The sequence below is a fragment of the Channa argus genome, chromosome 12, assembly GCF_033026475.1.
Source record: "Channa argus isolate prfri chromosome 12, Channa argus male v1.0, whole genome shotgun sequence".
Lineage (NCBI taxonomy): Eukaryota > Metazoa > Chordata > Actinopteri > Anabantiformes > Channidae > Channa > Channa argus.
Window position 1 is genome coordinate 20,096,946 of NC_090208.1, and position 12,385 is coordinate 20,109,330.

A 12,385-nucleotide genomic window follows, 5' to 3' on the forward strand; every position below is an offset into this window, starting at 1 on the left:
CATTTTGCTGCTCTAACATGGAAATTTCCCCACTGTGGGACAAATATAGGTTTATCTTACCTTTATTAGTATGAGTAAATAAAAACTGTAATACTAAATGAGTAAATGTAAAATGTAAATACTAAACTAATTTTAATGTTGTAAAAGTCACAAGATTTAAGTATATGACCCTCAGACGAGATAAGTAAGGACATATTGAAGAATTAAATGGCTTCTTAGTTTTAATCTTTTTATGGGATTAACTAATGTAGAATATTGTCTTTGAAACATAATCCAATAATCACTCATTCATTAGGTTGTTGTCATCATACCTTTTTGCACTGTTTTTGTCTCCAGCCCTTTGACAGTCTGTCTTCCCTCCAAAAGAGCTTCAGCTGAGCTTCCTGCAAGTGTTTGTGAACCATCTGTCCACATTTCTGGTCCACATTTCTGGTCTGCCTTCACAAGATTTTCTGAAGATTTGATGGGGATTGACTTTTGACTTTTACTGTCAGAAGGTGTAGGAGTGCTTTCTCTGCTCTGAGGTGGAACAGTAGTTGGTTTAGGGTGAGACATATCAAGTCTTGTCTCATCTGTACTGCTTATTGACGGACTCTCATTGTGGTCTGGTGGGACAGCTTCTATACATGTAATCGTTTTCCCTTTATCATCCCCACAACTATCAACATCCATGGTCTCTGCCACTTCACTTCCTGTTTCCCCAAGGTCCATTGGTTCTGTATCATTGGCTTCTTCTGCCTCAATATCAACTTTTGACTCAGAAACTGTTGCCTTTCCCATTTCAACAACCTTGGCTATGTGTTCTGGCACTACCACAGATTCTGGAGCCTTTGTTTCTAATCGTTTGGGCTCAGAAGGCTCTACTTCAGGCTGATTTTCTGAAGCTATAGGTTTTGATAGCACGTTTAAGTCATCTGCATCTTTAACCTTTTGATTTGTCCCAGCTCCGGCCAGGGCCACAACCTCAGCTGGAGTTTCTGAGGTCATTTCCACATTGGATGCCAATACCTCCACTATAGTACCAATTTCTGTGCCTTTTGGTGGTTCTGTTCCATTAGCTGATTTATCAGCTTTGGGTTTCTGATCATCTGAGAGATTTTTTGCTTTGGAACCCAAGACCTTTGCTTTAGTAATATTTATGGGGCCTTTAACATCTGTTTTCTCCTTGGCAAATCGTCTAGTTGTAGTTTTTTTTGAGCTAGACAATAAGGATGAAGGCTTTTTAGGACAATTAAGTAAGGTTTTGTGCGGTGAAGGATGAAGAACCTTTTTAATTTTTTGGTTTGTGGTTGAGGGCATAGCAGCTTGAGGTGGTGAGACACTTGACGTGACAGGTTTTCTATAAAAAAAATGAGAGTAACCTGGGGTCAAAAGAAAGAATTTTAACAAATACAAGCTTGAGGTTATGGTTTGAATGCTTTGATGGGTTCTTTGCTTTGAGATAGTATTATCATTTAAAAGGTAGAATGCATTTTATTAAATCAAAATTAAATCTATTTTTTTTAATCAGCAAAAAAAAGGACATTTAACATACATAAATTCACACATTATTGCAGACATTGTAATTGTACACCAGAAAATAAAAATTGTTGCTGTAATTTTATATTAACCTTTTGTTGAAACTTTGTAAAACATTAAATTAAACTGCTGAATCATTTAATGATTTAACCTTCCAAAAGTGAATACACCAATTACACTCACTGGCTACTTTATTAGGTACACCCGTTCAATCTAATGCAATCCAATAATGCAGCTCTGAAATAAATTGTATTTTTACAATGTTATAGTTTCTGTTTTTAAGCTGAAACTGTCAGAATGGTGATAATTAGACTAATTAGATATGTTTGTTATTGAGACCATAGTGGGTGGTGGAGTTGTACAGGCCAAAGATTTGGCCACCTTATTAAAAATGAATGAGGGGTTCAAAACTTTGCACTACAGTACAACTCCACCAACCACCCACAAAAACAAAATGACACCTCCACCCTAAAATTTAAATAAATAAATAAATAAAATAAAAAATAAACTCACTTCTGAGGCGGCTTCTTTTGATCCTTAGAGACAGCACCCTGTGAACAAAAAAAAAAAGATTTTCATATTAATCAAATCTTTGATTCATTTAATTAATGACACTAGGAAAGACAATGTATATTTCCAAGGACAGAGATAGGACAACAGAAAAATCATAGTACCTTTTCTATCACAACAGAGACTCCCATTCCATTCATGTCAAACATCTTTACATTCTTGAGCTTCTTGGCATCTTCTTCTTTTTCAAAGCACACAATTGCCTACACGTGCATTTAAAGGTACTCAAATTACTACAATTATAAGGACTATCTGCTCACTGCATTATAGGCACAAAACATTAACAGCTCACTAGTACAATATTGACATATTAAAAACCCACCAATTTCTAAATTTAATAGGTTGTTCCGGGCTTATTGTCTTAAGTCAAAATGAGATGAGTTGTTTTTATGCACTTTTGTAAAGTATCAATTAGTATCTTTCATATTGTAAAGTGAACAACATTAGCAAATATTGGATTAGCTAGCATTAACACATATTCCTGACTGTCTCAATTCATACCTCTGATTTGGATCGAAACAGTACGACTGATTTAGTTTTTCCATACTGCTCTACAGCAGCAACCACATCATTGTGAGAGAGAGAATTACGAATGCCTTGTAGCTTCACCATGGTTGGTGGTGCAGCCTTAACCAACTAGGAAACAAAGAAACAGAAATATTGCATTTTGATCAACTACAAACTGACTTCTTTTTTAAATAGTTAAGACACTGATGCATTTTTCTCTTATCTCGTATTAATGCTATTACAATAACTATATTCAGGCAATATGATTAGCTTTATACAATATAATAGCTTTACATTCTGTTTATGTGATGATAAAAACATTATTCCAATGATATAGAGATTCAGGAGAAGAAAATTTCCAATTTTGTTTTACCAGATTTAGACTGTTGCAAAATAAATCTTTGATATGCTTAACACACGCACAAATACACCAACCTTAGTCTTTGTGGAAGCACTTGTCCCTGCCTTTTGCAGGCTGGGCTTCACTTTAGAGGATGTTGACTCTTTCTTCTTTGCTGTTAAGAGTGAGGAAGATGAAGTGGGAGCAGAGATCGAACTCTTGCCCTCATCAGACTGAGAAGGCAAGGACCGTTTTGCTCCTTTTGACGAAGAGGATGCAGAAGACTTCATCTTGGCAATCTCAGCCAGTAAGGCAGGAGCCAGAGTTTTAACCACAGCCTCTAGGTCAGACTGTTTCGACAGAGACTGGACATCTACAGAGTGAATGTTAAAAAGTGTCAGGGAGAATAGCATTAAGAAACCTCTACTGGACCTTTGAGATGTTTAATGAAATTAGAAATAATTATATTACAAAGTTCTTTTAACTTTCTCTCTCAGCTGATTAACAGCTTTTATGATCTTTTCTCTGAAAAGTTCTTTCATTAGCATCAAAGGCAACAAAAAAACACATGGCACATTTTCTATAAATGTCAAATGTGGAAAAAACAGCACAAAAAACATAACACAAATTTGCTTCTCAAACCTGATTTTTCCAGTATTTTCTTTGCCAGTCTCTCAGCACTGCTCGACTTCTTTCGCTCAGGGGACGACCTTTCTAAAGATGATAGTTTTTCATGGCTCCTTCTTGGAGACAGTCGTTTTTTGTCACTTCTCCATGGTGACAATCGTCGCTCACGGCTCCCTGGAGATGGCCGCCTCTCTTCACTCCTCCTTTCATTGCTACGTCTCGGAGAACACCTTCTCTCCTCTCTCCACCGTGGTGAGGATCGTCTTTCGTGGCTCCTTGAACGTGATCGATGGCGGGAATAAGTTGGAGAGTGGGAACGAGACCTGAAGTACAAATAAAAATAATTTAAAAGTAAACTATTTTGTAAATTAGTACATTTTAAATTAATTATTCCAGAAAGATTCCTAAATCAATGTTAAACAATGTGTTGATTCAGATATTTACACTGTGGTATCAAATTTGGTCATTTCAGACTGGTGCTGACTCCCTCCTGTTCACCTAATTATATTTTGTATGAGACAATTTGTAACAGACCTGCGAGTGTATCTAGAGCTGTGTGGTGACCGTGATCGGGACCGGCTGCGTTTTTCTCGTCTACCCTCCGAGCCATGGTGCCAAGAGGTCCTAGGTGAGCGTGAGCGTGAACGTGAACGAGAACGACTTTCACGCCTGGATCTCTGATGACGATGCTGGGAAGTCTGGGCAGAAGTTAAGGATGAAGGCTTGGCATCTTTCCCTGCAGCACTAGAGACAGTGGAAAAAAAGCCCAGGAAATTAAACAAAAAAAATTTGGGGGGGTAGTGAAAAAAACAAAACAAAACAAAAAAACGGCACTGTTTTCTAATATGTCTAAAGATTAAGAAATTTACCTCGGCCCAAGTACTATCTCACCATCCCACTCTGGGTATCTGTGGAAGAAAACAATTAAAATCCATTGAGTTAAAAACAGCAAGGACAACATTTTGAGAAAATCAAATGGTGATGCTTTTATGGTCAAATGGTATCAAGGAATTGAGTATGAGGTACAAAGAAGAATAGATTCTTAAAAAAAATAAAAATAATGTTTCATGAACTCAGACAGAAGTTCAACAAGCTTTTCAAAAAGGAAGATGCTTCTGAATGCACTGATAGCTACAGCAGAGTATTAGGGTGCCACAGGGGCACAACATATGCAGGTTTTCTCTCACCAATAATCCCTGATAGACCTCCCATTACAGAATGGTGTTAAATGTAAAATAAAAAAAAAAAAAGAGAGATTAAGTAAAGGAAGACTGACTTTGCTCGGAGGACTTTGCAGCTCTCAAGGTGAAGGCTCGTGTTCTGGTGGGAAATCCAGTCCTAGTAGTCAGAACAACAACACAGCTTTTAAATACACACTTTTATAATCCAAACTGTTATTTGCATCAATACCGTAACTACTATGTCAAACAATAATAATAAACAATAATAAATTACAGCAGTTAAAATGATCTTTAGATCTTCAAAGCTTGAATCTTGCTGCCAAGTCCAACAATGTCCAATTCATTTGCCTTCATCTGTGGCAAAATGTCTTTGCTGATACAGGTTCAAAATAATCGATCAAGTCCACAAAAGCAACACTTGAAATCTTCAGCCAGCAGCAGTTCAAAGAATGAGAATAACTATAGTCCAGGTGAAGAGTCAGAACTTTAACCTAAAGAGCTGAGTCAATAAAATATTATGTAAAGTGATGGTTTACAAGCCTATAAAAAAAAATTTAAAATGAGGCTGAGTGACAGTCACAGCACAAACAAAAAGCTTGTCATTTTAGGTTCCTTGATGTATGGCTCTTCAGTCTTCTGTAGTATCAAAGTCTTCCAACGTTTGGTCAAGGTCATCATCAAGTATGGATTTGGACAAATCGCAAAGTCTGAGACAACATCTGGTATGGTGGCAGGAAGATTTGGTAAACTGGCTGGAGGAAGAAGATGGCGATTTTTTTTTTTGTTGAGCTAGCAAAATATGAAATGGATTGTCCAAAAATAGAAGAGAAATCAGTCTACAATGCAATACCATTTAGGGACACAAAAATACAATACAGAAAAAGCTTCGATGTCTGTTATGGTGCCAAGCTCAACAAGCCAGGATTACAAAAAAATTATATGCATTATAAATATTTGTCTTTGTCACGTCAATTTAAACCACGACTGTTACATATTCCTTTTTGGCTGAACTTAATGGTATTTTGACCTTTCAATTCAGTCACATTTCAATCATTCACTGTAGCCTTGAACTATAAATGGCAATACTAATTAACTACAAATGATAGTTTTGAAACATTCCAGAACAAACAATTTAGTTTACAGAACATCAGAATCTGTTAAAAGGGTTAAACAATCTCAAGTTTGTTGCAAAATTTTACACAGTGTGTGGTAGCATAAGTTAGGGTTTAAAAAAAAAAGAAAAAATTAAAAAAAAAAATGTTTAGTGTAGCATCCTTAGACTTTTCTAAAAATAAAACAAAGTTGTTTTTAAAAATGAAAAAGTACAATTTTCAAAAGGGAGAGAGACAGAGTACAGTCATCCACTTACCTTCATATGAGTACACTTTTTGTTACACAGAGAACAGGTATGTGGAAAGGTTCTTGGTGTGGCAGCTGCATAGTCATGCATCATCATTGGTGTTGGCAGACCTTTGGAAAATGCCACTGTTGCTGGAGGTTGCCTGTTGGACAGCGGCATTGGCATACGAATGAGGTTCAACATGCCTGGGATTGGCTGAGGTGGAGCTGACAGAGGAACAATGGGACGAGGACCACCCGATAAAAACATTGGGCGTGCAAGTGAGGCATTCAGGATGCTGGGGTTAAGAGGAGGAAATGGCATTGGTTTTGCAGCTGCAATAACCGGAGGCCACACTGCTTTCCCAATCTGTGACACCGGCTGTGTCTGTGCCTGCTGCTGCTGCTGCTGCTGCATCTGTTGTTGCTTCTGCTGAAACTCCTGCTTTATCATCTGCTCAGCAACCACTGACCCCTGTCCTTTAGTTTTACTCTGATTCTTAGTGGCGCTAGCATCATTATGGCCAATGACGACAAGGCCAGGTCGGCTGGGATGCACAGTACGAAGAAGAGAACAGGACGGTGTAGTTTTCGATGTTGTCTGGTGAGCTGCATCCAATTCTTTTGAAAAAAGAGTTTTGGAGGCATCAGATTTTGTAACTCTAATGTCTGTGTCTTTCTTTGGCAGGCAAAAAGAACTGTGGATTGTGTGAGAAGTCTGGATTTGTTGGGTCTGCGATCGTTTATTTGGATCATTGCTAGGGGAAGCCACAGAGCTCAGTTCCTTATTACCCGTCTCAGCACTGAACAAGGACCTGAGACTGGCAATAGATCTCCCCTGGTCACATGAGGAATCCATAGCACTGCTTCTCACCTCAGTTGGATTACTTTTAAGTGGTTTTCGACTGTGGCTGCTACTATCATAAGTGTCCATCAGCAATGTATTTGCACTCCCGCTGCTGTTAGATCTACTGCCACCAGTCCTTCCAATCTCATCCCCAACTCTTGCAGTATATTTGCCAGTATGTCCATAGTCAATTACTTTACTTGGCTGAAGAACAGCTGATGGCATTTCCTCCTGGCACATTCCTGTCATGCCAGAACTACCTAAACTTTCCACTCCACTCATGCTTTGAGTAGGTTGGGATTCAGAATAGGGTTTTGATTGAATAGAAGTTGTAGCTCTCTTGGCCTTCTGAATGCGGATTTGGCGTAAAATGAATGGCAAGTTGGCAGGTGTGATCTGATCTTCAGGGTAAGAGATGAGATGCTCTAGGTCCTCTTTTTCAAGTCCAAAGTGCAGAAGGATATTAGCAGCCGATTCAGATGTGTACTTTGGGCGACTAGACTCAGTAGCCAAAGGTTTGTTTGAATAGTCACCTAAGCCTGGAATGGACTGTATGTCACGTTGTCTTTCACTAGATGAAGTAAACCTACCGTCACCACTGCTTGCATAGCTGGATGAAGCTGATGAATAAAAGTTGGAGGAATCGTCAGCAGTGTGTCTTTTGTAGTTTGGTACCCACTCCATGGAACTACTACCACTTTCATTGTCAGAGTGTCTAGGTCCTGTAAATGAAGTGGTTGGGGACATTGAATAGGTGGTTATCCCAGTGCTTGAGGAGAGAAACTCATCTCTTTGAGCACTAATAAAGGGAGTGCCCTGGCCTATAGGCTGATGAGTTGGTTTTCCAAGGAACCTCACTTCTTCCCTAGCTCTGCTAAGGTGCATGTCTATAGATCTCTCAATGTCCTCATCCATTATGGCCCTACTCTGTTCAGGCCTGTAGCTCACTGATTGAGACATAAGTGGTGGGATCTTTCCCCCAGAGTTGGCAGAAGTTGCAGAAGAAACCCCAGAAGTACTGAAGCTGGACCCTGGTCCGAGATGAGGAGATGCTCTACGAGGGCCGCTCTCTGGTTTTATGCTGGAGAGTCCATACTGCCCCTGGTTGGTTCTTTGGTTCCCAGGACTATAAGGGTTATATTGGGGATGCGACATGGTGTTCACAATCTTCAGAAAGTTAATTAGACTGATGGCGGTAGCGGTCGGGGAGGGCGGTGTTGCAGGTATAAAGGGAGCAGGTGTGTTGGCATTGGCTGTCAAGGTAGATGCCCGGCTGCCAACAGCAAAAGCATTGTTCATCTGCGTCAGAACTAGATGGGCTTTCAGCTGAGCCAGCCGCAAGGATGCAGCCTGCTGGCCAATCAGAAGCGAGTTCCCTGGGAGCCCTCCAAGTAGGGGGCTTATTAGGGGCCCTTGAGGAGAAGGGGCACAATTCTTCAATTGCAATGCAAAGCTGAAAAAAAAAACAACAAAAACAAAAACAAAAACAAAAAAAAGAAAGGAGTTATTCAATGGGACTGGATGTCAGCATCATGGATGGGTAAAATCCATCATATGGAAGGTCTTGTCTTGACTCGTTCACTCTGGTGCTTCCTGTCGGATACACATTCAGTCCACCTACTTCACCTCCTGGTCTTCACTAGCAGGGAAAAACTAAAGAAGCAACAAGGCACAGATAAAGCTAGAAAACAATGTCACTTCTGTCAACAGAAAATAATGACATTCTGTCTTCTGTGGAAAACAGTTGAAACCCACAACAGCAGACAGAAAAAGCACAATTGCAAGAATATCAAAGTAGATCAATGATTTAAATAAGCCTGAAAACAATGAGATAAAGGCTGGTAGTCAAGGACAGTCTAAATAAAATGAGAACTTCAGGTGTGGCTCTAAATCACAATTTATTGAGTTATGGGTTTGGGAGTGTAACAAAATGGAATCGTACAGATTTAATTACATTGGGATTCACGTGGTTAACAATACAATGACCTAAAATTATCAGCAATTCCATTATGATATTGTCCTCAATTAGCTGGCATTGCAAATATTCAAATCTCCAACACTTATAAGGCACAACCAATGAAGAATCAAGGAAGAACCATATGTTATTTTCAAAATAACACCCAATGAAGATTGCCTTCCAAACTTCTAACCCCTCTTTTTTTTAAATCTACATTCAATCAATACACAAACTCATTTCTGGCAAAGCTTTTCATTCAAAAAGAGAAACACAGTGACTTGTTCACTTAAAAAGTGACAAAGTCTAAGTATGACACAATTAGCACAAAAGGCAGCTGTAGCTAAGGAGGTAGAGAGGGTTGCCCACTAATTAGAATATCAGTGGTTTGAACCCAACCTCCTCCAGGCCACATACCAAGTGTCCTTGTTGTGGATATGTTACGTTGTAAAATGCTCTGGATGAAACCATCTGCCAAATGGCTGCCTATAAATGCACAGCAAAGAAGATCATCCTCAAAATATATGTGGTCCTGTATTTTTACCCTTCTTGCACTGCTTTTTATGCTATTGAACTTATTTCTTCCAATGAGCACACCATTGTCCCAAGTCGTATTAAAAAAAACAACACACACACGTAAGAACCCACTGAATATTTCTAGATCATTTGAGGAGCTATGGGATGCAGCTAGGAAGAGTTACTGGTTTAAAATAAAAAAAGAAAAAAGAAAAAAAAAGAGAGAGAGAGAGAGAGAATGAGACTTGTGGTGGACGCAACAAGATCCACTGGATTAAAGATCTACTTTGCTGGACTTTCTGAAGCAACTGCAACAATTCATTCTCCTATTATTATACATTCGAGTTGTAGAACAGTGTTGAAATTAGGTGGAGTATCTTCTCTAACAAACAATCTGATCAGCCAGACATCAGCTACAGAGAACATTAACAAGTAACTCAGATAATTCATGATGATTAGTGGCAGCTGGAACAACCCAGCCTCTTGTGATTTTAACCTGCAAATTTAGGTCACACAACAAGTTGTTCAATTAACGTTTTGTATAGTACATTTTGCCATGCACCTCTGAATTTAGAGCCTGGAAAGCCCAGATACATTTTTAGATTCACACAATCCAATGCAGCACACTGCTGTATTGTAGAAACCTGACTGTGAAGAACAGATCTACTACAATACCAGGTCAAGATGAACAAAAGGAGAAAGGAATTTTAGAACTTATGATTTTTGCCTTTTTTAGCCAATATCTCTTGTTTAAAAATGTGCCCTGATCAGCTAAGGACATCTCTACTATGAAGTTGTATCATCAGTTAGCTGTGATAATAACAATAATTGTAATAACAAAATTACAATTTTAAACAGAAACATTCTTTAAAGTTCTAAATCGAAGCTCATCACATATCAGATTTGATTATCAAGTGGAACCTTTGCTGCCTATGTCTGCAAGTTTCCAAATGTTTCTTAATGTAGTAACGCAAAATGTACTATAAATCATATTCTTATCCATTCCCTGTGCTACATAAAAAAATCTAATAATATCAGTTTTGATTTATCAAAATAAGCCGAAAAGGAGAGTTGTTTCTATATGTCAATCAAGTAGTGAGTTTAAATAGTAGAGTTACTTGGATGAAACCTTGGTCGACTTAATCGAATCGACCTTTATCAATTATTTACAAACCTGTAAATGTGTAAATTGTCGAAGACGAAGTTTGGTTCAACCATCACTGATACTAAGAAGAGCCCAATTTAAGTTTTACAAGACACCAATCTTTAAAATGATGGTTCACAGCCGCGCTTTCAAAAAAGGACAGACGGCTAAACTGGCCTCGCTTGCTATTGCTAGCAAGTGCTAACGTCCGCTAGCAGTAGTGTTGATATTTGTTGCCGAGATACGGTTATAAAGAAACAATTGACAAATATCGACCACAGCTACTGGAACTACACATGTTTCTTTCCGTGTAATTACAACGCCGTTTTGTTGCATACCTTCCGTTATTTTTGTTAAATCTTGCACCAGCAGGGATCTCAGACTTGTCATCGTACGGTTAGCAGATCGAAAACCTGGGAACTTCCGGTTTAGGTTACCAGACTAAATTTCAGCGTAAAAGCACGAGATTATTCATCACATTCTAACAAACGTTATTTGTTGTGGGTTCTGTTGTTCCTTCGTCTTGCTTAAAATGGAAAATTATAATCCAGATGTATTCGCAAAAAATACTCAACAGTACTAACGTTGATAAGGTAGTCTACTGAGTGTGAGCAATTAGGCACATTTACAGTAATTCAAGTGACGTACATGGCCTCAAAATGTTTTGGTTGTCATTTTGCAAGAACATACATTATATACACACTGGCAACTTTGTTAGATATACGTGTACAATCTAATGCAATGCAATACAGCAGATCTGCCGCTGATTCTACTTTTATGAAGTTAGATTTTCTCACTTCTAAAGTTGAAACTATCAGAAAGCTAATAATTCTATTATGCATTCTTTATTAAAGTCATAGTCGTATTGGAATGTATTATAATAAAATCTGGTTGTACTGTTTGGGCCATCCTATCTGAAATAAATGAGGAGGCCAAAACAATACATTATCCCTATTATGCTTTTATCCCTAAACCATAAGTTTGCATCTGCTTACATGCAGTAACACTGTAGGAGTATGAAAAGTTAACCCTAAACTTAACATAATAATGTACATTCAAATTTTATTTCATTATGAGAAGCGAGAAGCCGAAAGGAGAGTAGTAGTATGAGAAGCGAGAAAAATGGTCAAAAAGTGTGTAAAAAAAGTTATAGTCAAATTATGAAATTTATATTGCTGTTAAGTTTGCATTCCCCTTAATAAATGAAATTAATAAAGGTTTATTTTGGATGAAATAACAGTTGTACTAGCTGAATGTTCATTTGATGCTTTGATGAAAACAATCGTTTTACGCTTTTTAACATTTCAAAATAAGAGCATGCAGACTTTTGCACCCCACACTGTAACAATGTAACCTCTTGTTCGCAAACTACCTGTAATGAGTCTGATATAATTCTTACATTTAGTAAAGTCATAAATTATTTTAAAAATCGATTGTAATAAACAGATTTCCTAAATACTTTTTAAAAAGAGAAGGAAGTGTGTACCTACTATTCTGCCACACAGACGCGCTATAGGCAAGCATTTTATTAGACCCCCATTCTTCTTCTATATAAGATACAAAGATACAACCACACAAAATAAGGCTTCCAAAGTGTTCTGTTCTGAGGTAAAATGTCTAAGTGCAAGTTTTTGTTTTCAAAAAAACATTTTATTTATTTAAATTACATTGTCAGCAAATGGTTAGATAGTAATTCTACTTTTTCTTAGTAGAATATCATCTTTAGTTCAGCTTATTGCCGGCACCCTGACCAAAAACATCTGCTCACTAGCAATACTATAACATTATAACAACAAATGGTTCTTTTCGCAACTTACAGTATTTCCTTGTTGTGTACTCTGTT

General features: G+C 37.9%; 1 protein-coding gene across 1 annotated transcript in view; it reads right to left on the reverse strand.

Annotated features, from left to right (window-relative positions):
• The window catches only part of LOC137137234 (uncharacterized), a 31,651-nt gene extending 20,676 nt beyond the window's left edge, over nucleotides 1-10,975 (reverse strand). The window contains exons 1-11 of the mRNA XM_067523223.1: nucleotides 10,881-10,975; nucleotides 6,113-8,381; nucleotides 4,839-4,900; nucleotides 4,432-4,470; nucleotides 4,097-4,306; nucleotides 3,578-3,885; nucleotides 3,031-3,308; nucleotides 2,590-2,724; nucleotides 2,193-2,291; nucleotides 2,032-2,069; nucleotides 312-1,339 (exon numbers count right to left, since the gene is read on the reverse strand). Coding sequence (XP_067379324.1) covers nucleotides 312-1,339; nucleotides 2,032-2,069; nucleotides 2,193-2,291; nucleotides 2,590-2,724; nucleotides 3,031-3,308; nucleotides 3,578-3,885; nucleotides 4,097-4,306; nucleotides 4,432-4,470; nucleotides 4,839-4,900; nucleotides 6,113-8,227 — 4,312 coding nt within the window. The 5' untranslated portion in view covers nucleotides 8,228-8,381; nucleotides 10,881-10,975. The remainder of the gene's footprint in view (nucleotides 1-311; nucleotides 1,340-2,031; nucleotides 2,070-2,192; nucleotides 2,292-2,589; nucleotides 2,725-3,030; nucleotides 3,309-3,577; nucleotides 3,886-4,096; nucleotides 4,307-4,431; nucleotides 4,471-4,838; nucleotides 4,901-6,112; nucleotides 8,382-10,880) is intronic.
• Nucleotides 10,976-12,385: the final 1,410 nt, after the last annotated feature.